General features: G+C 34.1%; 4 protein-coding genes and 1 pseudogene across 5 annotated transcripts; 4 read left to right on the forward strand and 1 right to left on the reverse strand.

Annotated features, from left to right (window-relative positions):
- Positions 1 to 8,255: 8,255 nt before the first annotated feature.
- On the forward strand, positions 8,256 to 12,430 carry LOC145612220 (23 kDa jasmonate-induced protein-like; annotated as a pseudogene). Its single transcript, XR_014106554.1, has 3 exons — positions 8,256 to 8,377; positions 9,178 to 9,649; positions 12,024 to 12,430. The product of XR_014106554.1 is annotated as a 23 kDa jasmonate-induced protein-like (transcript).
- Positions 10,695 to 11,616, reverse strand: LOC145612658 (uncharacterized). The gene is made up of 2 exons (XM_081667982.1): positions 10,889 to 11,616; positions 10,695 to 10,831 (listed from the first exon to the last, which is right to left on the reverse strand). Exons 1-2 carry the CDS (start codon positions 11,556 to 11,558, stop codon positions 10,695 to 10,697), a joined length of 807 nt encoding a protein of 268 aa, XP_081524108.1. The 5' UTR covers positions 11,559 to 11,616.
- Positions 12,431 to 13,332: 902 nt separating the features above from the next.
- On the forward strand, positions 13,333 to 17,378 carry LOC145610980 (F-box protein CPR1-like). Its single transcript, XM_081666230.1, has 4 exons — positions 13,333 to 14,489; positions 15,918 to 16,014; positions 16,842 to 16,921; positions 17,309 to 17,378. Exons 1-4 carry the CDS (start codon positions 13,333 to 13,335, stop codon positions 17,376 to 17,378), a joined length of 1,404 nt encoding a protein of 467 aa, XP_081522356.1.
- A 3,032-nt stretch (positions 17,379 to 20,410) lies between these two features.
- On the forward strand, positions 20,411 to 22,132 carry LOC145610981 (23 kDa jasmonate-induced protein-like). Its single transcript, XM_081666231.1, has 2 exons — positions 20,411 to 20,869; positions 21,884 to 22,132. Exons 1-2 carry the CDS (start codon positions 20,411 to 20,413, stop codon positions 22,130 to 22,132), a joined length of 708 nt encoding a protein of 235 aa, XP_081522357.1.
- Positions 22,133 to 24,392: 2,260 nt separating this feature from the next.
- Positions 24,393 to 26,340, forward strand: LOC145610982 (23 kDa jasmonate-induced protein-like). Its single transcript, XM_081666232.1, has 2 exons — positions 24,393 to 24,848; positions 26,092 to 26,340. Exons 1-2 carry the CDS (start codon positions 24,393 to 24,395, stop codon positions 26,338 to 26,340), a joined length of 705 nt encoding a protein of 234 aa, XP_081522358.1.
- Positions 26,341 to 26,378: the final 38 nt, after the last annotated feature.

Genomic DNA, 26,378 nt, shown 5'->3' on the forward strand with positions numbered 1-26,378 from the left:
ATCTTACTCATCTCACCTTGTTCGAAAAACGAATAAATATGATGAATTAGATGTTCTGGAAGATTTCCAAGCCTATCAACAAATTTATTTCCCATTGAAATTAAATTTGTTTGAATAATGGTATGAAGAAAGTAGAGATTTTGATTGTTTATTACGAATTTGATTAAAACACAAAAGGTTTGCTGAGTGGTTTTAATTAGTTATCATGAGGGCTAGATACTTGGGTTTGGCTGCGCATTGATAAGCTATGGAATTAACGAAGTATGGAAATATGGAATACAGAGTAATTTTGTAAAGTATTGTTTTTTTTTTTCCCTAATAATATTTATTTTTTTTATTTTTTTTTTTTTTTTTTTGAGAAACACAATAAAAAGATTGATTATACTAGATTTGGAAGTTCTAATCTTTTTTTTTTTTTTTTTTTTTTTTTTTTTTTTTTTTTTATTTGACGGGTGGAAGTTCTAATCCATCCTATGACTCTTAAGAGTTTAATTTGTTTACTTGTAAAATTTACATGAACAGCAAACAATTACTAATATAGTAATATTTGTTTTTTTTTTTTTTTTTTTTTTTTTTTTTTTTTTAATTTTTTCTTACCTTTTATTATGAAGATATTATTATTGTGAGATATAAATGTATATCATGTGATATTATGAGATATTATATCTTTCAAAATAAAAAATTATGAGATATTATATATTCATATCATATCAATAAATATCAATAATATCTCATATAATATACATTCATCATATGCTTTCAAAAAAAAAGAAAAATATACATTCATCATATCTCAATATAAACTCTAAAAATCGTTTATACCAATATCCAAAAGTTGTAAGCCCTAACCATTCACATCTCAATATAAACTTTGATATGTGAAATCTCAATATAAACGATTTTTAGGGTTTTACCACTTTTAGATATAAGTATATTCATATCTCAATATAAAAGATTATCGTTTATACTATTAATAGTTTATACTAATATTTCAAAAGTTATACGAAGTAATATACATTCATATCTCAATATAATACTGAGAGTGAGGGATAGCTTAGAGAATCTCGTACGATTCAAAGTCGTCTCGAAATCATGGTTGTTACTCCTTTAATTTCCAGTCCATTCTTTGTTGATTACCACCTCAAACATTCCCTCCAATTTCAATCCAATTCTCTTGTTGTTCTAATGGGGTCAACACAAAGTTGTAACTTATATAGTCTTGGAGTTACCGAGCCAAGCTTCGATCTCATCAAACTCGTAATTGATAAATCGAGCAATAATAATAACAACAATAAGAGCTTAATGTACACTGTTGGCAGTTGCCATGGGATGATTTGTGTCCAATATTTTAATTCTGGTGTCATCACTATATACCCCGTCGACACGATCTCTCCTTGGAAGGGTGGAAAATGAAAGTAGTCAGCAGTATTGTGTTGGGTTCGGATATGATAGTGTAAGGGATGATTATAATATAATAGCTGTCGTTTATCCAAATAATCATGGTAATGTTGTTCCCCTTGAAGAATTGCGTTTAAGTTTTAATACAGATGTTAAGTTATATAGTCTTAGAAGTGGATCTTGGAAGAGCATTAAATCAAGGTTTAAGTACACTAGTAGGTTTCAAAGTCGATGTGGTAAGTACTTAAATGGTGCCTTGCATTGGCTATTAATTCCGGAACACAAATCAGAAACACTCATTATAAATGCATTTAACCTCAACAAGAAAAAATGTTGTCCGATGCCACTACCGGATGAGATGCAAGAGGGGCAGAACTTCAACTTAGAGGTTTTAGGTTTTGACTTATGTATCAATCGATTTTCTAATAAGTCGAAGGATTTCGAGGTATTTGTGAGTGTGACGGAGTCATTGATTAAATTGTTCTCTTTCACTCCATATGGCTCCTCCAATAGTACTATTCGGCCGTTGTGTTATTCTAAGTGTCGCACCAAAGTTTTGTTGGAGAGGGGTAGAAGATGTTGAAGTTCATCAGTTGAACTTCGACTTGGAGAATTCTCTAGAAAATTAGAGAGAAAAACAAAACTTGAGGAAGAAGATAGAAGTTTATTATGATTGAATGAATAGAATTACAGCAGAAGAAAAGCTTTTAGACTAGAGTTAGTTACAGATTCTAACAAACTCTAACAACTTTTCTAACAAACTAAAAACCGAGCTGTAATATTAATTGCTGAGCTGTAATTCTGTTGCTGCTGTTGCTTCATTATGATGAGCTGTTTGCTGACTCGTGCTATAGGTTCCAACACCCCCCCTCAAACTTGGCATGGGAGAGAAAAACATGCCAAGTTTGGATAGTAAATCCTGCTGTTGAGAGACTGACAATTGCTTAGTGAAAACATCAGCTAGTTGTTGTCCTGTAGGAAGATAACATAGCTCAATTAAACCCTCTAGGACCTTATCCCTGGTAAAATGACAGTCCACCTCAATGTGTTTTGTTCTCTCGTGAAAAACTGGGTTTTTAGCTATGTGAATAGCAGATTGACTGTTACAATACAGCTTTACAGGCTTCAAGTCAAACAAACCCAATTCAGTAAGAAGTCTGACCAACCAATCAACTTCTCCTGAAGCATGTGACATATCTCTATATTTAGCCTCTGTTGAACTCTTAGAAGTGGTACTTTGCTTCTTGGATTTCCAAGAAATAAGAGAGGTACCTAGAAGCAAGACATAACCAGTGACAGATTTCCTTGTGGAAGGGCATGCTGCCCAATCTGAGTCACAAAAAGCCCTTAGAGTTAGCTGATCTATAGCTTGAAGCAAAATGCCCTGACCAACAGTACCAGCAACATATCTCAATGTATGATGAAGAGCATGAACATGAGGAAGCCTTGGAGAGTGCATAAATTGACTCAAGGATTGAACAGCAAAAGCAAGATCAGGTCTTGTATTTGTGAGAAAATTCAGTTTCCCAACATAACATCTATATAGAGAAGGATTGTCATACAAATCACCTTGATCAGAGTATAGCTTCAAAGCAGAAGGAAAGGGAGCACTAGCAGGTTTAGAAAGATCAAACTCACAATCTTGTAAAAGCTCCTTTGTAAATTTACTCTGAGTTAACACATAACCATTGTCACATTTACAAACTTCAATGCCAAGAAAATAATTCAACTCCTCCAAATCCTTGATACTGAAAGTCTTGTGCAAGTGAGTCTTTAGATCAGAAATTGATTGTTCATTAGATCCTGTGATGATAATATCATCAACATAAACTGCAACCAAAATGATATCATTTGCATTTTTCTTCAGTATAAGAGAATAATCATTTTTAGATTGATAAAATCCTTGAAAATGTAATTCTTCCACCAGTCTGGCAAACCATTACCTGGATGCCTGTTTAAGGCCATACAAGGACCTTTTAAGCCTGCAAACATGTCCTGCAGGAGCATCAACACCTTCTGGTATTTTCATATAAACTTCTTCATGAAGAGTGCCATGGAGAAAAGCATTATTGATGTCTAGCTGGAACAACTTCCAATTGTTCTGAGCAGCCAAAGAGATTAAACACCTAATAGTTGCCATTTTAACAACAGGTGAAAAAGTTTCTTCATAATCAACCCCATATTTTTGGGTGAAACCCTTTGCAACAAGCCTGGCTTTGTACCTTTCAATACTACCATCAGCATTCTTCTTGATTCTGTATAGCCATTTGCAGCCTATAGCCTTCTTCCCTTTAGGTAACATAACAATGTCCCAAGTGTTGTTCTTGTCAAGTGCAGAAAGCTCTTTGTCCATAGCTTCTACCCAAGAAGGATCAAGAGCAGCCTCTTTATAGCAACTTGGTTCAGCAAGAGATTGATGAACTGTGATTTCCAACTGTTTCTTCTCAGGAAGAGAATCAAAAGAAACTATATTGCACCAGTGATCAGTTGCAGCAAGACAGTAATCAGAAAAATGAGCTGGAGGTTTACTGATTCTAGAAGATTGTCTAAGTGGATTTTCAGCTGAAATATCTGAAGAGTTTGGTAAAATGGTAGTAGAAATAGAATTTGAAAGAATTTGTTGAGAATTGGAAAGATCAGAAGAAGAAACAGCAACAAGATCTGTAAGTGTCCTGTCATGAGAAAATATATCAGGAATATCAATTGGATTTTGAGAAATAGGAGTGGTGACAGGAAGAAAGACTTTATTGGCATAATTTTTGTGTGGAGAGGAAGAGAAATGAAAAGGAAAATGTTTCTCATAAAAATGACATCTCTAGATATCATGACTTTGTTTGTGGCTAGGTTTAGAACTTTATAGGCCTTTTGATTTGGAGGATAACCTAAGAAAACACAAGGAGTAGCTCTAGGATTAAGTTTAGTTCTATGAACTTTGGATGTGGACACATAACAAAGACATCCAAAAACTTTCAAATGTGAAAGGGTTGGAACAGAACCATAAAGTCTTTCATAGGGTGTGAGAGAATCAATAGACTTTAGTGGCATTTTGTTAATCAAGTAAGCAGCTGCCATTATACAATCACCCCAAAAACGAGCTGGAACTTTTGACTGAAAATATAGAGCTCTACCAGTTTCTAAAAGATGTTTGTGTTTTCTTTCAACCACCCCATTTTGCTGGGGTGTGTCACTGCAAGACTTTTGCTGTAAAATACCATGCTGCAAGAACAATTGTTTCATGCTGCCTTCTGTAAGATCAGGAGCATTGTCTGATCTTACAGCCAAAACTTTGGAAGAAAATTGAGTATTCACATAAGTGAGAAATTGACTCATAATAGACACTGAATCACTTTTATTTTTCATGAAATGAACCCAAGTCATTATTGAAAAGTCATCTACAATAGTGAGAAATTGGTTACAACCAGTGTGTGTAGCATGAGTGTATGGTCCCCATACATCTATATGAACAAGCTCAAAAGGCTTACAAGATTTTATTGAGCTAGTAGAAAAGGAAAATCTAGACTGTTTAGCTAGAGGACAGATTTGACACAAATTTTCTGCCAGACAACCATGTACATCAGTGCCTTTTATTGACTTCACTTTGTCAAAAGACATATGACCTAAACGAAGGTGCCAAAGCTTGGCTTCCTCAACTGCAGTTAAACTATAATTCTCAAGTTTAACAGCATTGGTTCCATTCAAATGTTCTTCTGTGAGACTGTATAATCCTCTGTCCAATCTACCAAGCACTATTGGACTGATCAAAGAAGGGCCCTGAAGCAAGCATGTATCGTTAGTAAATGATACAGATCCTGAAATGTCTTTACATAGCTTTGATATAGAAATCAAGTTAAACTGAAAACCAGGAACATGCAAGACATTTTTAAGAGTAATGCCTGATTTGATTAGAATAGTTCCTGTATTCTCAACTTTTAATTTCTTTCCATCAGGTATTGTTATAAATCTCTCACAATCAATCTTTGAATGTGAATCAAATGCTGAAATATCAGCACACATGTGATCTGAGGCTCCACTATCTAAAATCCATTTAGGAATTAGAGAAGAAGCTAGACAGAAGTTACCTGCCAAGTGAGAGGTTGCTGCTAAGCCAAGGGAACTTGAACCTCCTTAGAGTTCACCTTGCTCAGCAGCCTGCTGTTTCTCAAGATACTGCACAATTTGCTGATGCTGATCTTGTGTTACTAACAAATTGACAAGATCTGCTGACTCAGAAAAACTAGCTTGATCTAGCTGAGCTGATGCTGCAACTCTTTTCCCTTTGTTCTTGAAATCAGATGGATATCCATGCAGCTTGAAACACTTATCTCTGGTGTGATTTCTAATTTTGCAATAATCACAATAGAGGTTGTTTCTTGTGTAAACAAAATTTCTTGTGTTTGAACCTCCTGAGCTAGAATCTGGTATTTGTCCTGCTCCTCCTTGAGAGTAAGAAAACCTTTGTCCTGTTCCTCCTTGAGAGTAAGAAAATCTGTTGTTGCTGAATTGATTCTTAATGTCATTGAATTTCTTAGCATAAAATGCTGCTGATTCTGAGCTTTGCTGAGACTTGATGTTACTCAAGTTCATATGAGTCTGCTCTTGGAGTAACAAACTGTATGCCTTAGATACAGTTGGAAGAGGATTCATCATAAGAATAGTACTCTTTGTATGAGAATACTTGTCATGAACTTTCATCAAAAAGTGAATAAGCCTCTGATTTTGCTGAGGCTTGAGTAATTGTTGTGTCAAATTGCAATTGCAACCAGTACATACACAAACAGGCAATGGATCTAATCCATCCAATTGATCCCATAGTTGCTTAATTCTAGTGTAAAACTCAGGAATACCTTCAGAATTAGTCTGAGAAATGTCTGCAATCTGCTGTTGCACTGAGAACAACTGAGGTCCAGAAGATTGACTAAATCTCTCTTCTAAATCCTGCCAAATCAACCTTGCAGTCTTCAAATAAAGAACACATCGAGCAATTGAAGGATCAAGTGAGTTCAGAATCCAGGAAATCACCAAATTATTCACCCTAACCCAGATTTTGAAGTTTGGAGAATTATTTGAAGGTTGATTCAAACCTCCATCAATAAAACTCAATTTGTTTCTAGCTGATAATGCAATGATCATAGATCGTTTCCAGTCATTAAAACTGCTTCCATCAAACACAATATTGACCAATTTTGAAGTTGACAAATCTGAATTGCTCAAATAATAGACTGAATTTGGATTTTGTGTAGGATCGTTCTCTACATTTGCATCTGAATTTGTAGAATTATTTCCAGAATTTCGAGGTGCCATTGTTGAAGTAAATTGATCAGAAAATCAAGAAAATATCAACTGAGAATCTGAAGACAAAATCAGAAAGAAGAACAAAGGAATTTGAAGAAGATAATGCTGAATTTTGGATCAAAAACAAGCAGAATTCTGCTCTGATACCATGTTGAAGTTCATCAGTTAAACTTCGACTTGGAGAATTCTCCAGAAAATTAGAGAGAAAAATAAAACTTGAGGAAGAAGATAGAAGTTTATTATGATTGAATGAATAGAATTACAGCAGAAGAAAAGCTTTTATACTAGAGTTAGTTACAGATTCTAACAAACTCTAACAACTTTTCTAACAAACTAAAAACTGAGCTGTAATATTAATTGCTGAGCTGTAATTCTGTTGCTGCTGTTGCTTCATTATGCTGAGCTGTTTGCTGACTCGTGCTATAGGTTCCAACAGAAGAGTACACTTTTGGTATGACTTGAAAACGGGTGATTTGATTATAAAGAAAGATATACTTTACAAAGTTAGTTCTGAACATGGTTATGTTGTCGCGGTATGCGTTGAGTCCCTTGGGGTGCCTCGTGGTATGGTAGCATTCACTAAATCATGTTATCTACTGAGTTAAAATTTTGTTCATGATTCAGCTTTATGATTATTGTCTTTGATGCATGATTGTTGGTGCCCGTGGTATGGTAGCATTACCCAAATTTTGTTCCATCTTCATGATATTAAATTGTTATTGTTCATTCATAAGTTTAATTGAGTACTTATTAACAATATGGAATTAGGTAGAATAAATAAGGAAACATACAAATCATTACAAAGAGTAATGGAGTAACAATACGAATTGGGACATTAGTTAAAAATGCAACCAAGATTTTAAAAAGACCATTGTCATAAGTAGGTAAATTAAGAAAAGAATATATTACCTTTGTTAAATATTAGTTGCAATTTTGGAATATTTTATATCTCATAATTAATACCTAAAGTTAGAACCAATATTTAACAAAGGTAGTATAAGAGAAGGGTCCATGGTAACTATGCCGAGAGCTCCTTCAATAAAACTAAAGAAGGTAAAAGAATAAGACAAAAAAGAAGGAAATCATAACTAGCACTTAAAATAAAGAAGAAATATCTCACAAGCTGTGGAAAATAACAAGAGCACCATAAAACAAAGCAAAAGCAAAAGTAAGGTCGGGGGCATAACTAGCAACTAAAAGTGCAAAAATCAAGATTAAAATACTCACAGTTTAGGAGTATGTTCTCTTCGAACTATTTTCACTTCAGCTCAGTTCAATTAATTAAAATAGGGCCTTAATCCTCTTAGATCCAAAGAGTCATAGACGCAAGTTCCAAATTGGAAAAAGTTAGCAGCATAATAAATACAAGCATACAAGAAAGTAAGAAACAGTGCATGAAAATGATAGCGTAGTGGAGCCACTCCTCGTTTCCGTGGCTTAGACTCCAGATCGAATCACACCCCGCGCACTCCCATCCACAGATTTCGGAAGGGCTGTGTGGACCCCGCTTACCTTTTAAAGAAAAAATTTAATAGGGTTGAAGGAACTAAAAACTAAAAATAAACAAAACACATATCAAATCTATAGACCCCATGTAGTATAAAATAACGCTCCTCTTTCCCGTCTCTCTTAGCCACCTTTGCTGCTGCACCTTCCAGCCACCGCACTCCAGGTCTCAGATTGTCAGGTAACTCGATTTCACTTTGCTTAAAATTTATTAAGAGTTAGAGTTTCTGATTTTTTCAGAATTGATAATATTGCTTTCCTGATTTTTTTTTCCTTTAAAATTACATTATAAATTTTAAATTACAGTAGTGAAATTGATGATTTGTTGACTTGTTCATTATAATACTACCTCCTTTAACCATTATCTGCAACTTTTACTAAAAATGGACGCTAAAAATTATGTGCAACATTTCCAAACCTTTCCATATTTAGTAAAAAAAATTAACAAAATTACAAAAATACCCTTACTTAAAACTTTATAACATCAATTACATTCTTAAAAACATAATTAATCAATTACTAATCTAACCTAACCTAATTAATCTAACTACATCTATCAAATTTAATTCATCTCCCCCAATAACTCATTAAAATCAACCATACTAGTTCAAAATTATCCAATTTCTCCACATTCATACTCTAATTTTTCACCCAATTCATCTTCCCCATTACCTTTTGGATAAAATGAGTTAAAACTCAATGTGACTATGGAATGAATTGGCTTACCTTTTGGAATAATGTCTACTGTCTAGTTTTTGTTAATTTCATTACAATAGCTACTGTCTACATTTTTTTTTTAAAAAAAAGGTAAGATGAAAGACATTAAAACCATATTGAACCAGTCTCTCACGAGTTTAGCCAGTTCAGCTCTGCAGGTCAACACTTAAGAGCAAAGAGGAAGGTAAGGGAATTCCTTTTTTCTTTTTATAATTCACTAACATATAATTAGATAAATTGATGGCCAAAGTTGTGTCTTTGCAGGTTGAAATTAACGAAAATGGGCTTAAACATGTTTGGAACACCAATTACCTCGGCAACCCTGAGAGCAATGCCTGAATATCAAGGCAAGAACTCGATCACCCAGCAAGACCGAGCTAAAGTTGCACTAGAGAAGGTGAACGCCGAGGGCAAGGCTGTGGATGCTCGAAACTCCGTGGAGAAGCTCCAGGCTCGATGTGGGGATGATGTTGTGAGCACAATGTGTTTGATTTACAATGCGACTGGTGACACAATGACTTACGTGATTGCTCGTGACTGGAAGGGACGTGTTTGCGAGTCTGCGTACCCGGTGATGATTGCGAACGGGCAGTGGGGTGAGTTCTTGCACGGTCAATACTATAACCAGGAAAAGATGTCTAGAGCTGGCATTGTTTACTCTGCTCTCAACAATCAAGGCAAAGAACAACACTAGTTCATGGGATTTTTTAACTCCGATTCGGGCCCCACCAACCAGGTATATATGTATACTTAAGGTTATGTACATAATTTGTGCAAGTGTAATTGAGCTTGTACATTAGTGAACAACTCGAGCACATTGTTACGTACTGAGTTACTGACTAAGTGCTCAGCTAAAACGTACAGAATACAAGCTAGTTTGTTAAATACTACCTCCGTTATTTTTTAGTTGCAATTTTGGGGTATTACCTGTGAGATATAAAATATTCCAAAGTTGCAAATAAAATTTAATGGAGGTAGTATACAAGTATGGGGACACGGAACATAATCTTAAGTCTCTTTGGCCTTATTTTTCTTGCTAAACTACTAATAAGTAATCATCCTTTTTTTTCCTTGCTTTTTGGCGTGCATAACGGATTATGTATACACCAATTGACTTATTTAGCTAGTGATTGTACAATGGAAATCCTCTTGTAATGTTTGTTGGAAATAGAAGTGGAAGTAGCTAGTGGTGGGTTGAAATTGTAAGTATTATTGCATGGGAAATTTCCTACAAATGCATGGCAATTTCTAGTATTTATAGTGGTATATGTCGGTTTACTTGCTCCACCGACATACTACACCTAACTTTCTAGCTTCCTCTAGATTACTCTTTGACTTAATTTCTTACATACACTAGATTTCTCTAGATATTTATGACACTAGGCTTATTCTACAATTATCTAGCTAATTATAGATATTTACTAAGATTTTTCTAGATTACAATTTTTAACACTCCCCCTTAATCTGAAAAATCTTGTACTCCAAACTGTCTTCTCAAAATATTGTTGATGCTCTTGTCACCAACGACATCTGATGTTGTTTCTTCTTCTTGTCTTTGTGTTGGTACTCATGTTACCAACCTTAATTTGTTGTCTTTCTTTTTGTTAATTTTGTTGGTACTCGTGTTACCATCTTTCTAACTGATGCTCGTGTCACCAGGTATCTCCCAAATTCTTCCTTTCGAATCTATCTCTCTCCTTTTTTTTCTTCTAATTTTGGTGCTCATGTCACCAAATATTTCTGCTAATGCACTTGTCATTAGCAACCTCTTATTTTCTTCTTCAAAACAAGCTTTCTTCATTATCTTCCTTGCCAAAATTGGCAATTTCCATATCAGCTTTCTTGAACCTGCAATTCTTTCCAACATGGCCGAACTTTTTGCATATCCAACATTGTGCTTTTCCTTTGAAGTAGCAATCTGCACTATCATGGTTAGTTCTCTTACAAATTTTACAAAATAATTTATTCTCCATACCTTTGTATTTTGGTGAATCTTCTTCATCTTCACCCTCGGCCTTCTTCCTGGACCCATTTTTCTTGATTTCTCCTGGTTTAAGAGAAATTTTTGCTGCAAGCGCGGTCTCCATCATGTCTTCATCATTACTTTGACGATTTTTTCTTTGTTCATGGGACTCCAGAGATCCCATAAGTTGTTCAACAGTTATGTTGGATAAATCTTTTGTTTCTTCAATTATTGTAACTATATTATCAAATTTGTCATTTAATGATACTAGAATTTTCTTCACAATTTTTTCATCCGAAATTTCTTCTCCATATGATTTCATTTGATTAACAATCTCGATAATTCTTGAAAAATAATCTTTAACCAACTCATTATCTTTCATCTTTAAATTTTCAAAATCTCTTCTTAAAGATTGAAGTTTGATACTTCTCACCTTGCTATCTCCCTGGAACTCTTGTTGTAGAATCTCCCATGCCTCCTTTGCTGTATTAGCCCTCATAATTCTTGGAAAAATGGTATCTTTCACCGCGTTTTGTATGAGATATAATGCTTTTGCATCCTTCATCCTTTCCTCCTCAAGTCTCTTCCTTTGAGCATCACTTAGGCTGCTTTCATCTTCAGGTTCATTATAACCTTTGTCGGCATAGCTCCATAGTCCATATGACCTTAGCATCGTCTTCATTTTAATTTTCCAAAAATCATAACTTTCTCCCCCAAAAGTTGGAATGGGAAAACTCACATTGTTATTGGGCCATTATATATTATGTTGTGTTTGGGATAATATGTGTATGATATTATAGGAAGGCTATGGGTATTGTGGCTCTGATACCAAATGTTGGAAATAGAAGTGGAAGTAGCTAGTGGTGGGTTGAAATTGTAAGTATTATTGCATGGGAAATTTCCTACAAATGCATGGCAATTTCTAGTATTTATAGTGGTATATGTCGGTTTACTTGCTCCACCGACATACTACACCTAACTTTCTAGCTTCCTCTAGATTACTCTTTGACTTAATTTCTTACATACACTAGATTTCTCTAGATATTTATGACACTAGGCTTATTCTACAATTATCTAGCTAATTATAGATATTTACTAAGATTTTTCTAGATTACAATTTTTAACAATGTTGAAGATCTTGTTATAGGTGTATACTGAAATTCGCGAAGCAGGGCACTATGAGCAGGTAGAAAGTGTAGGAATATGGCAAGCTCTTGGCGACAAGCTGAGTAATGGGAAATTGGTGAACCAGGCCAATGAAGAAGGGGGGTACTTAAGTGGCTCCATTGGCAACACTTCAAAACCCATATTCGAGGCGATTATGACTCTACCTAAAGCTATGTAACATAAATTGTGTTTGTGTAGGCTTCACTATGGCAGACTACAGATTCGGTATATTATCATGTATGAAACTAGTTTTGGGCCAATGCTCTTGTAAACTCTCAGCTGATTGATTTGGTTACAATGCATCCTGATTTGGTTTGATATATGCAATTACAACCCTGTATAAAATAATCAGACATCTATTGGAAGTATTACCACAATCAAACCCTGCTAAAGGCTTTTTGGTCATTCAATTGAATTGATAAATTCTTTTGATGTAAATAAATACAACCTTGTTGCAATATTACTCCTTAGTTCTTACCTAATTATAGTGATAACAATATAAATTCCGCAAAAATAATTTCCCCAAACCCTGTTGCAAAATCTCGTCTTTGAGGTCCTTCGATACTCGTATCCCTGGCACGGTGATCTTGCATTATTTTTAGGTACCCAATTCCCCATTTTAATCGTTTTATTTTATCTCCAAATTATTGCCTTTTTCTTCTATATTGCTTTGATCTCTCAGAGATTCTGAATTTTTTTATTATCCTATGTTGGTTTGAAAGTTGCATTACTATTATGCTGTGTTAATAGATTAAGTTTATGATATGGGTAGTTTATGTGAAAAAAGTTTAATTTTTTTGAGAAAATTTATTTTCTTGGCAATTGCAGTAGGATGATCTAATAATTCCCTAAATGTTACAGTATGATAGTAATAAGAAAATTAAAATTGTTGCTGTAAGTTGGAAAATTAGAGACTAATGTTTTGTTGAATTGAGTATTAAATATCAAGTAACCCTCTTTTTCCCTAACTCATACTTCGTTTTAAGACATAGAATGTTTTTATATTTCCCATGTTATTAGGCCTAAATCAAGTATTGTAGTCATGTTAGAGTGTCGAGGATTTGACACAAGTAGTTGAGGCGGGATGAGTATACTAAGTGATAGTCTGATGATTGATAAGTATCCTTTAAGATCTTGAATGTGGGACTTTGTAAAGGGAATGTCAAATTGACTGAGAAATGGGTTCTGGGGTTATAGAAATTTTTGGTGCTTGTTTTTTTTTCCTATGATATTATTAAAACCAGGATTTTTATTGTTTCTTAGGCTTTGTTGGGTAAAGGTCAATGACAATGATGGATCTTCCAATGTCGTTGATCATGGATATACTGTCTAGAATTCCAGCAAAATCCCTTCTACAATTTCGTTGTGTATCAAAATCATGGAAGTACATAATTGACGACACTCATTTCACCAAACTACAACTGCAACACTCCTTGCAGAACATCACTGATCATGCCCTTGTTATCCAAGGTGATGCTCTTTATTCAGTGGACTTCCCTGCACTTGATAAGGCAATTGCAATAGACCATCCCTTTAACTTTAATTCTATTGGAGCTGACCTATTGGGTTGTTGCGATGGGCTACTATGTTTGTCAAAAGGGGAAGGTAGGGGGAGAGGGGGAGCCATAATCTACAATCCAACCACTAAAAAAAGTCGGGAATTGCCTGCTTCCCGGATAGAATTTCCTGAGTATGGCACATGGTGTGAGGGTTTAGTATATGGATTTGGTTATGATCTGGCTAGTGATGATTACAAGGTGGTCAGGATCATTCAGTTTTATAGTAGCCGCCCTGACACGTATGATAGTGAAGTCAAGGTTTTTAGTCTGAAGACAAGCTCTTGGAGAAGGGTTCATGACTTTCCTCATGAATATTTCCTTTCTTACAAAAGACAAAGGGGTGTTTATGTTAGTGGTTATCTACATTGGATGGTAACTGTGAAGCCTAAATCAGACGGGTCCAAGCTGATAGTTGCATTTGATTTGAAATCTGTAGAATTTAAGGTTGTGCCGCAGCCTAAGTATTCACCTGGTGTAGTACATTTGAATGTTGAAGTCTTACAACAAGGCCTATGTGTGTTAGTCAACTATCCTACCATTCGGAGTGAGGTATGGATCATGAAGGAGTATGGTAATCAGGAATCTTGGGTTGAGTTGTTCACAATCTTGCAACGACATGTAATTGGACCTTTTGTATATGTGAGGCCAATTGCCTTATCAAAGGATGGTTCTAAGGTGCTTCTTGAACAAGACGATGAAAAGTTTATTTGGTTTGATTTGCAAAGGCAGAAGGCGGAGAGGGTGATGATCCGTGGTTTGCGATTGATTGACAAGTCCTACCCTAAGTTTATGATTTCGAATGGCAATGCACCGTCACATCCAGAAATAGCCGTGTTGGTTGAAAGTCTTGTTTTTGGTAGCTGTAAGACTCACCAGAAGAAGAAGCGGTATATTTTTCTTTTCTTGCTATTCTCCCTTCTCTTTCTCTCTCTTATATGTTTAAACGAAATAAGCATTTTGCTTAGTATTCTTAAGTGGTAGACTGTTTCCGAATTTTTTTTCCTTTATATTATTTGCAGTGAGTCCATTTTAAGAAGATTCTTGTTTTATTGGTTGATTTTTTGCTTACAGATAGGCCTTCACAGTGTCATTATTCTATTTTGTTAAATTTCATGTACTTCTAATATTTACAGAGTAAAAATAAGAAGAATTTGCAGGAATGTTCCAAATTTTAGTCAAATGATTTCCTTCTTTCTTTCGAATTTGAAGGATAGAAAGAGGAAATAAGCACAGGCCACAGTGCCACAAAGTAGTTACAGATTTGGTTATGACTTGTGTAGTTTTATTGGTAATGGTGTGAATGGGTTGCTTAAGAGTTGATCAGATGTTTGACAAAGTTATGTGAAGGTTTTTCTCTCCTTGAAAAGATTATTAAAGTTAATCTATCAGAGATTAGCATAAAAAAATTACTGATCACCAACCAATTGTGATTTCTGTTTTGACATTTACTCTGTACATTAACTACATAATTGGCATTTGGAATATGGTGGATTGGATGAAAATGGTTATTTGAACTTTCTGTATTTTATCCCCATGTTAGGTAGCAGGTCATTGCATCTCAGATCAACAGCATTTCTGAAAGTGAGGCTTTTTATGATATCAGCTTCTTGAGGAAGTATACTGGAATTATGATTGTATATTAGCAATATGGTTAATATATTATAAAATAGAGGATTGTATTCCAAAATAAGAGTTTACATCAATGTTTTTCTTGGTAAAATAGAGGTGTAGTTGCATATATAGATCTTGTTATTTTTGCTCATATCCTGACATAATCTTGCTTTCATTTTTGTTTGGGTGTTCTAAGGGTATTAGGAGATGTCTAGTTGTGACCTTTCGAGTCATTGTGGTGCTTCTCAAACTTATTGTATAATGTTTTGCCAAGCATCTTTATTTAAGTGGAGAGATACTTAAGGGGGTAGAATATGAATTATGTTGCTAAGTAGCTTGAAAAAGAAGATAGTTTGGGTAAAATATCTATATCTAGAGCAAATGAGAAGATCTAGCCTATAGTAGATTATTGATGGTGTTGTTTAGAATTAAGGTTACTAATCGGCAGAGAATTTATCCTCTTGGATTCTTGATTATTATTTACATTTTGCTTTATACATTTCCAAATTTCACTTTGATTAATACATTTTTGAAATTGTTTTTGCTACATACATGATTATTACAAAGGATAAATAGTTGGAACACTGTCCTCAAGTCTCTAACTACTCTCCATGAGTGAGAGGGTCATAGGTTTTTAAATGGATTTTTTGATCGATTCTAAACTTATTTTTGGCTTGTGTACTTCTGTTGATGATGTGTTGCAGTAAAGAGAAAGAGCGACTAGAGAATGTCAAGGCTGCTGCCCTGCCCAATACGTCCAAATCAGAGGCTATTTCTGGAAGTCCACTTGATCCTGGCAATGTTACTGGAAAGCATAAGACAAAGCAGCGAAGACTAAGAAAAGCCATAATCTGAGAAAGAAGGTTCCGAGGTAAGATCCTGATTCTTGATGTGTTTGTTTTTTCTTTTAACTGTTGCTGACTCTTTGAGTTGTCTTGTGCATATCCTTTGTGTTTCCTTTCTTCTCCTTTCCGTCTGAATGTGTACAAGGAGGATCATCTTGTAAAATTTTTGGTGCTCGTTAAGTTTTTTGTCCAAGGCCTGCAAGCACTTTGGTGTTCTGTTCATGTGAGCAGTTGAGTTGGTCTTTGCTCTCTCTTCCTATCTAGTCACTCTATGTTTTCACATTTTTGTTTTTGTTGAAATGTAAAGGAATGCTTTCCTTTATTGTATAGGTTATTGATTCACCAACCTGATTCATGGTAGTTGCATCGAGCATAACCAATGCTTTTGTTTTGGCATTGATCAGTTGTCTCTTCTTTTCATAGCGTGAGTGCACACTGTTTTGTGATTTTTGTGAACTTCCTAGACTGTTGCATTTTACTCCATAGTTGGGTATGGACATCTATTACAGTAGCATCTAGACTATTTAGCATAATGCTTTTTTTAGGGGCGTAGTTTCTTCCCTTTGCAGCTTGAGTATACATTATTTTGTGATTTTTGGATATTTTCTAGAATGTATGCAGAATTTCATGTTTATTATTTTGTGAATTTTGGATATTTTTTAGAATGCCGTATTTCATGTGTGTATAATGGCAGTTCTTGCACCATGACTGCATTGGGATGATCGTCTTTTTTATGAGGTTACATCAACCTCTTCTTTGTATTCTTTCAATGATCTCTATTAGGTACTTCTTTTGTTTATGATATGTATTGCCATATTAGGACACAAATCATACAATGTCTTGTGTCATTGTTTAAATGCCAGGTAAGTGTGGTAACTTTTTAATTTTTGTTTCTTGATATAGGGAATGTACTATTCTTGTTATATACGTAGTAGGTGATATGACACTCTTAGATAAGCATAAAAATGACTGATTTCCTAAATCATTCTTAGGGATGGTTAAGATGGTTTCTTATTAAATTGTTTCAAACTGAAGGTTTGAGGACACTACAAAGGCTACTGGAAAGACAGAGGCAATAAGATTAGAAGTTTATTTGCTTGATTGATTGACATTTATTAATAACACACCTAATTGCTCTCACTTGACTTTGCGAAGCTAATACATGGGCAGTGATGATTTATAGGGTTAAAGTTGCCAAATAGCATGTTCATTATTTCCTATAAGCTCTCCTATTTTTTGTGTTTTTGCAGGGTTGCTGTTTGCATGAACGCGAAATATAGCTTCTTGAAGATTTTGAACCTGCTGTCCAAAAACACCTAGCAATTGCTTTTCTAACCCTTTTGTTAAATGATGATGCTGAATGACTGCTGTTGAGTTAGTTAATTACTTTTCTGTTTCAATCTTCTATATGCTTCTAATATATATGCCTGTGTGCATTGTGGAGCATCTGTTTGAGTTTCCCCTTTCGATACAGTTAAACTCTTGGATGTGGCTAAGTTTACTATTTATCTAACCATCTATTATGCTCTTTGGTCTCCTGGTTTTTCTGGATAGTCTGAACAGTGACCAATACATAAGCACGGTGGCATGGTGCAGTCTGAACTGGGCTCAGTCGTGTTTGTTGCTTTGGTTAGAATTTGGTTCTGTATGCTCTTGTTTTAAATTTCGCATAGAATTTTTCCTGATTAGTGCTGAACTATGATCAATATACAAAGGGCTACAAAAAAGTTAGCAGGTTCTATGAATTTTCAACTCAAGTTCTGTTAAAACACAGACTTTGTATAATGAATGCAGGCTGTGCACAATATAAAATATCTTCAAAAAGCTAGACTGTTTCCTGGAGGAGGTTATGTGCTTTGGAACCTGGATGCTAATCCATTTCCTAGTTGTACTAGCTTTCGCGTAAACAACTTATTGAACTTGCTATTTGAACCTTATGCTTTTATGTGTAACTTTTAACAGGCTGCTTGACAACTTATGTATTGATATTGTTTTTACTTCCTTCATTACATATTAGTTGCAACTTTGGAGTATTACTAGTAAGACATTAAAAAATTCCAAAATTGTAAATACTATGTAACGGAGGAAGTAGCCTAGTTCATGGGACCAAAGTAATTTAAGTTGACCTCTTCAATAAAAAATAAAAAAAATTAAATATAACGAACTTAAATCTGATTATGAATGGGTTAGTTTTTTGTCATGAAAAGCATTCATGTGAACCTTACACCTTGACAGGATATAACATGGCTAGATTTGCTCGTTTGCAAACAAGTCGGTGACTAATTAAGTACTACTCTGTAAAGTAAACGTCTTCCTATAACTATTTGATGACGATTTCAGCTGATGGCATCAAGTTAAATAGATTAATTAAATACAACCATCACTTTATTTTATTACATTGGATTCTTTTAATGCTAATTTCAGATAAATGTCTTTAAAAATTATGAAAGCATACCCCTTAATGGCCTTTTTTTTATTTTTTTTATTTTTTTATGGGACTTAATGGCATTATTGAAAAGACGGAGTACATAGAATTTGAGTATTGTCTTATTGAAATAATGTGGCTAGAACTTAAAAATAAGGAGGACTAACCAAACATCAACCTTTACAATTTCTTTGGTCTATTATTTACCCTTGAGGGTAGAGGGAGGTAAGAAATCCTACCTCAATTCATCTTAACAGTAGAATTCAAACCCTTTAACTATATGGAGAATTGCAGTTTTTTTTTTTTTTTTTTTTTTTTTTTTTTTTTTTTGGGTAGTAATTAAGGATGAGAATCGATCTCAGGATCTTCTAGAATCAGGAGGGAAGCTCTAACCACTTGAGCTATCACTCACTCTCTACGGAGCAGTATAGTGCCTATATAACATTGTAAACTAATTTAAAATGAAGTTTCCTGTTATTATAGTCTTCTACCAAAATATTTATCTATTAATGAAAGTCAATGCAAAGTAATATTATAAGTACAAATCAACTATTCAGATTCATATGGAATGTGCATATATTGTAAATAAAGACGTGAACAAACAAAACAAAATTTAATTTGTTTGTTCAGAACAAAATTTAATTGTAAAAAGAACTTATAGATTAATTTAGTTCATATGGTACATGTTCTTTAGCATATAAAGAGCTCAAATTAAATCTGTTACATGAGAGATCAATACCAGTACTTTTATTACTTGTATACCATATATGTATTGACAATTATGAAACTCTCTAAACATAGTACGAGTAATTTGTAAAAAATTTAGTAAAAGTATAAAAACAGCTGATATATAAATTAAAATATTACCTAATAGAAAGGGAAATAACCTAACTTGGATGATGACTCACGCTAGTAGAATATGTTTTTTTTTTTTTTTTTTTTTTTTTTTTTTTTTTTTTTTATGACAAAATTTCTTTACTTTCTTAACAAATGTCAAGATCACAAATTTTGTTTTTTTTAAGGATGATCAGTTGACAATTTGACATTACAATAATGTTCACAAGAAAGAGAGGGTCAGATCCAAATTCATCTATAAATATGGACTGAAAGCCACACCTTCAATGCACTCATCAAATAAGCTCGTTCTCAATTAGCTTAATCACATCATTCTTTCTTTTTCATATTTTCTTCATTATCAATTTCTCTTAGCTAGTCACTCTTCAGGTAAGAATCCTACCTTAGATATTTAGTAAGATTAACATCTACATTATTTACCCTTTTACATATGCTGTCTCAAATTACTACGTATAACTGTATAAGCTTTTGCTTTTTGATTAATTTTTATTATTATCATCATCCCTCAAAGCATTGCATTGGTTGTACTGTATTTCAACTAGTTATTCCACAAAGTAACATGTTTTTTTTTTTTTTTTTTTTTTTTTTTTTTTTTTTTTTTTTTAAATATATTTGGCAACTTATTGGAGTGTTTTGATTTATATTTGTCGGTACTTAAACAAATTTAACTTAGTAAAAATGTTTAAAGAAAATGGTAAAGTTTTGGGTAAGACGGACTCACGTGAGTCCACTATCATGTTTTTGGTGTTGCGGGCCTCGCAATCGGGTTTAGTTAGCCCGCGCATTTTTATTGAACTTTTGTTATTGAGCCAGGTTTCACGTGAATCTGGTCTCACACAAAACCTTTTGAAAAAAAATATATAGTGTTCCATATACTGTATAATAAGAGGAAACTATTGCATTTGTATCCTTAATTAGAAAAACAATAATAAATTCCTATATTAATTAATAAACTATTTATATTTTTGAAATAAAATAAACTATTTATGTAGAGTAACGTTAACCCCTATGGCCTCTAATTATGATCTACATACCACAATATTATCTGCAGGTTCGAAAAGTAACAAACATAATGGGGTCTGCCGTATTTGGAAGTCCAGTTACAATGGCAATGTTAAGGGAGATGCCTGAATACAAAGGCAGTAACTCAATCGGCCAAAAAGACTTGGCAAAGGTTGCACTCGAGAAGGTGACCGCCGAAGGCAAGGCCGAGGATGCTCGTAACTTTGTGGAGAAGCTGCAGTCTCGATTTGGGGCCGATTACGTGAGCACAATGTGTCTAATGTACAACGCAACCGGTGGTACTATGACTTACGTTGTCACTCATGACTGGCACGGACGTCTTTGTGAATCTGCATACCCAGTGATCGTTGCAAATGGGCAATGGGGTGCATTCCTCCATGGACAATACTATGGTAACGATGATAGAGAATCGAGAGCTGGAATTGTTTACTCTGCTGTCAACAATCAAGGGGAAGAACGACATTGGTTCCTGGGTTTTGATAGTACAACCCTGGGTGCCTATAACAAGGTATATATCCTCCATTCCATATCATATTGTACATGTATTGCCAATTTTTTGTAAAATATGAAAACTATACATTAGTCAAAGTTAAGGCAAAATTTGTATGGTAGGGACATATATGTTCACTATTTTATTTAGAGGGATCTATGTTTAAAGTGATCTAAAAAGACCTTGAAAATTTATTTTGTTGTTTGGGGAGACCTTGAGAAGGACCTTATATGTTTAAAGTGGTCTAAAAAGACCTTATAAGTTTATTTTGTTGTTTGGAGACACCTTGAGGTCGAAATCCGGCAATAATTGACCTTTTTAATTTCTCCGGCGTTACCTCTGACATGATCTTAAAAAATGACCCCTTTTCTTTGTTCTTACGATTTCCCTCCAATTCCTCCTCTCTCTTTTAATCCCCACATGACACAAATCAGTATAAGGGAATTTAAAGGGAAATCATTAGAAAGAAAAAAAAAAAAAAGAGGGGTCATTTTTTAAAGGTCATATGAGAGGTCAAAAAATCAATTATTGCCGGCTTCTAATCTCAAAGTCCCCCCAAACAATAAAATAAACTTATAAGGTGTTTTTAGACCACTTTAAACATATAAAGTCATTCCAAACAAAATAGTGAACATATATGTCCCTTCCAAGACAAAATTTCAAAGTTAACGTATAAATAGTGAAAAAAATTTCAACGTGTCAATTATTTTGGGACGGAGGGAATATGAACTATACTGTAATGTAAAGAAAGTTTAAATTTTAATTTGGTCCAATTGCCACTGTATGTAATGGGAAATTCCCTGTTTCTTATGGTGAGAAACAAAACTTGTTTCTCATGAGGGCATTTTCGTGAATAAATCAACAACTTTTTCAATATTGTGGGCTCCATAGTTGAATAAAGTTGAAAAAGTTGTTGATTTATTCACAAAAATGCCCCCATGAGAAACGAATTCGTTTCTTACGGTGAGAAACTGGGGCTTCCTCGTATGTAATTATTATACCATTGATTTCTTTGATTATTTTCCATTGTAGGTGTATGTAGAAATTCGGGAGGCAGGGCACTATGATTTGGAGAACACTGGAGCTTGGAATGCTCTCAACAACCTTTTGGGTGATGGGAAATTGGTGAACAAAGCCAACGAGGAAGGAGGATTCATTAGTGGATCCATCGGTAATACTGCAAAACCCGTATTCGAAGCCATTTTGACACTGCCTGAATCATTGATTGAGCATTCAAGGCCTACTAATTTGACCGAGGATATGCAAGAGTTGAGTGTGTGATGTGAAAAGCTTTGGCGCAATTTGTTTGTAAGCTCTCTGTTTGTACACATCCTAAAGGCTAGCTTGGGATGAAGTAAGGCCCCTTTTATTTTACTACCTCCGTTACATATTATTTGCAATGATTTGACATAAAGTAGAGAGAAAACATGTCTAATCGTTGCAAATAATATAAAACGGAGGTAGTATTTTATTTATGTTTTGTTCAACCGTTGAACTCCTAGCTATGTACTGCAAATTTGTTTTCTATTCAATATGAATAAAATTAAAAGTTTATTTTCTGTTAATTAAGTCCAGTTAGAATTTAGAAATTTGTTTTTTCATAAAAAGAAAAAAAATATATTAGAATTTGTTATATGCTTTGTGTTATAGTTGTTAACGTAAACACTTCCTCCGTTTTATGAAAAGTTCAGTAACATAAATCTGTATCTTTAAACAAATATAATTGGTGGAAAACACACCTTATAACTTTGAAGTTACAATTAAGTTTGAGATTTACCAACTAAATTTGTTTGAGAGTAACATATATGTATATCAGAGGTGTGAGAACCAAGATTACCGGACTGAGGGAAACTTAAATTTGCACAAATATTGTTGCAAATTAGAGGGAATTTTGGTGAAAAAATGATATTTATGATATTTGAAAAAATCAAATGAGACTGTCGCTTTGGGACATAAAATTGGCCATAAACAACTATCAATAAGAGACGGAGGGAGTAATAGAAAGGGAAAGAGCTTAACTTGGGGTGAAATACAACACTAGGTACTAAACTATCAAAGAAGGTGCAAGGTACTCACCTTTTAATTATTGCATATACAGTACTACCTCCGGTCCAAATTACTCGCAACTTTGAGGTATTATTTGTGAGATATAAAATATTCTAAAGTTACAAGTAATTTGGATCCGAGGTAGTACTAAACTTTATACTCTACCTTTTTAACTTGTTGTAGCCGGTAATAAAGAGCATTGAATACTATTTTATTTTATTTTATTTTTTTAATTTTAAAGTCTGATACTATGTTCAATAATAATCAGAGTACAAGATAGTAGAAAAATAAGCACTGCAAATAAGTTTTATAAAATATAGTCAATACAAGTGACTGAACTAAGCTATGATTCTATGAATAATATATAAGATCAGCTTGGTGCCTTGGTCCATTATCTTCTTGTAATTTCCAAAATAACTGTGCTTATCAAATAATGGGAGAAGCTGCAAATTCAGAGGGTAACAATGGTTGTAGTAGAGATTCTTTTGATGGGTTTTCACTGTTTTTTGGCAATCTTGTAAGAGGCGTGGTTCGTTTTTAAATTTTTTCATGACTAATTATTAAGCATATTCAAGTATCATTTCTCTTTAACCGGTTTTTACAAGTAAACAAATCGGAATATTCCCTCCGGCTGGTACTCTGCCATAGTTGAGTACTCTTTTGGCAACTTGTGAAAGGTGAGTACCTTATTTGCAACTTCTTTCATAGTTTAGTAGTAAATACCCACCTAACTTTGATGATTAGTCACGCTATTAGAATATTTAAACTTCCATTTCTTTCTACTTTCTTAACAACTTTCCATTTAAGGATATTCAGTTGACAATTATTTGACATTAATATAATGTTCACAACAAAGAGAGGTTGATTTCCAAATTAATCTATAAATAGGGTTGAAAGCCACACCCTCAATGCACTCATCAAATAGGCTCGTTCTCAATTAGCTTAATCAAATCATTCTTTCTTTCTCATATTTTCTTCATCAATTTCTCTTAGCTAGTCACTCTTCAGGTAAGAATCCTACCTTAAATATTTAGTAAGATTATCGTTAACATTATTTATCCTTTGCGCCCCTTCCCACTTCCCAGTGCCGTCTCAAACATTTTTGGAGTCTGGAGCAAGAACTTAAATAGGGTCCCGACCCTAAACTACAAAATGTAATTTATACATAATTTAGCAACAAAATATTTTACCCCTCTGATTATGACGGGAAATTCCCTGTTTCTAATGGTGAGAAATAAAATTTGTTTCTCATGAGGGCATTTTCGTGAATAAATCAACAACTTTTTCAATATTGTGGGATCCACAGTTGAATAAAGTTGAAAAAGTTGTTGATTTATTCACAAAAATGCCCCAATGAGAAACGAATTCGTTTCTCACAGTGAGAAACTGGGGCTTCCTCGATTATGATCTACATATATTTTTTTTTTTGAAACATGATAATGATCTACATACTATAGTAATATCTGATCTGCAGGTTCGAAAAGTAACGAATATAATGGGGTCTGCCGTATTTGGAAGTCCAGTGACAATGGCAATGTTGAGGGAGATGCCAGAATACAAAAGTATTAACTCAATCGGCCAGAAAGACTTGGCAAAGGTTGCACTCGAGAAGGTCAACGCGGAAGGCAAGGCCGAGGCTGCTCGTAACTTTGTGGAGAAGCTGCAGTCTCGATTTCGAGCCGATTACGTGAGCACAATGTGTTTGATGTACAATGCAACTGGTGATACTATGACTTACGTTGTCACTCTTGACTGGCACGGACGTCTTTGCGAATCTGCTTACCCAGTGATCATTGCGAATGGCCAATGGGGTGCATTCCTCCATGGACAATACTATGGTAACGATGATAGAGAATCTAGAGCCGGAATTGTTTACTCTGCTCTCAACAATCAAGGGGAAGAACGACATTGGTTCTTGGGTTTTGATAGTACCCAGGGTGCCTACAACAAGGTATATATATCCACCATTCCATATCACTATATTTTACCTCTATCGCCAATTTTTGTAAAATATGAAAACTATACATTAGTCAAAGTTAACGAATGAACCGTGAAAAAAAAGTTCAACGTATCAGTTATTATGGGACGGCGGGAGTATGAACTATACTATAAAGAAGAATATATTTTTTGGTCTAAAATTTGCCAAATTATGTAATCATTATGAGAAATTTGTGAAAAACGACCTTTTAAGTGATCGATTTTTTGTAAAAGAACTTTTTAAGTGAAAAATGACCTTTAAAGTTATATTTTGTTGTTAAGGAGCACTTGGGTGAGTTTTCTTGGTGGTCAACGCATGAGCTCTCGCGTTGACTTTCACGTGTTAATCATGCTCAAAAAAAAAAAAAAAATTCCCCCCAAATTTCCCTCCTATTCGAACTACCCCTTTCTCTACCCCAAAATTTGGTTTTATTTTTTATTTTATTTTATTTTTTATTTTTTTTTACTTACGCGTGAGTAACACGTGAAAGTCAACACCGGAGCTCTGACAAAACTCACCCAAGTACCCCTAAAAAAACTAATACAACTTTAAAGGTCTCATGCCATTTCACAACTTTTCACTTTAAAAGGTCTTTTTACAAAAAGTAAGTACTTGTTTGAAAATTGACTACCATATTATTTTAGTGATATATAATATGATTAATTTATTTTTTTCACCTTATAAAATGATCACAATTAGTCTTATTATATCTACAATGCAAATACATTTTTAGAAATTTTCAATTCAGCAGAAAATATTTTTTTTTCAATGTACTATAAAATAAGAATAAAATTACATAAATGAAACTAAAAAATTGATAAATAAAAAATTGTTGACAATACTAATTTATACCTAAAGTAAAGTACTAATACACTATCTAATTCATTTACTGGAAAAAAAATATGTCAATTATAAACTATATAATCATGAAAATATTATGGTAGTCATATTTCAAATGACAACTGTAAATTTTCAAAGGGGACCACTTAAAAAAAAGGATGCCCCAGTTTCTCATGGTGAGAAACAAATTGGCATTTTCGTAAATAAACCAACAACTTTATTCAACTGTGGAGCCCACATTATTAAAATATTGTTGATTTATTCACAAAAATGCCCCCATGAGAAACAAGGAATTTCTCTTTAAAAAAATCAATTTTCTAAAATTTGTCAATTATTATACCATTGATTTCTTTTATTGTCTTCCACAATATTGCAGGTGTATGTAGAAATTCGGGAGGCAGGGCACTATGATTTGAAGAACACTGGAGTTTGGTATGCTGTCAACAACTTTTTGGGTGATGGGAAATTGGTGCACAAGGCCAACGAGCAAGGAGGATTCATAAGTGGCTCCATCGGTAATACTGCAAAACCCGTGTTCGAAGCCATTTTCACACTGCCTGAATCCTTGATTGAGCGTCCAAGGCCTACTAATTTGATTCAGGATATGCAAGAGTTGAGTGTGTGATTTGAAAAGCTTTGCCCCCAATTTGTTTGTAAGCTCTC

This window comes from Chenopodium album, chromosome 24 (genome assembly GCF_948465745.1).
Source record: "Chenopodium album chromosome 24, dcCheAlbu1.1, whole genome shotgun sequence".
Taxonomy (NCBI): domain Eukaryota; kingdom Viridiplantae; phylum Streptophyta; class Magnoliopsida; order Caryophyllales; family Amaranthaceae; genus Chenopodium; species Chenopodium album.

Coding starts and splice junctions, on each gene's coding strand:
- LOC145612658 (XM_081667982.1), bottom strand. CDS start 11,558: ATGAAGACGATGCTAAGGTCATATGGACTATGGAGCTATGCCGACAAA. Junction 10,832..10,888: donor AGATTCACCAAAATACAAAG/GTATGGAGAATA, acceptor ATGATAGTGCAG/ATTGCTACTTCAAAGGAAAA.
- LOC145610980 (XM_081666230.1), top strand. CDS start 13,333: ATGATGGATCTTCCAATGTCGTTGATCATGGATATACTGTCTAGAATT. Junction 14,490..15,917: donor ACTCACCAGAAGAAGAAGCG/GTATATTTTTCT, acceptor GATGTGTTGCAG/TAAAGAGAAAGAGCGACTAG. Junction 16,922..17,308: donor TGTCATTGTTTAAATGCCAG/GTAAGTGTGGTA, acceptor GTGTTTTTGCAG/GGTTGCTGTTTGCATGAACG.
- LOC145610981 (XM_081666231.1), top strand. CDS start 20,411: ATGGGGTCTGCCGTATTTGGAAGTCCAGTTACAATGGCAATGTTAAGG. Junction 20,870..21,883: donor CCCTGGGTGCCTATAACAAG/GTATATATCCTC, acceptor TTTCCATTGTAG/GTGTATGTAGAAATTCGGGA.
- LOC145610982 (XM_081666232.1), top strand. CDS start 24,393: ATGGGGTCTGCCGTATTTGGAAGTCCAGTGACAATGGCAATGTTGAGG. Junction 24,849..26,091: donor CCCAGGGTGCCTACAACAAG/GTATATATATCC, acceptor ACAATATTGCAG/GTGTATGTAGAAATTCGGGA.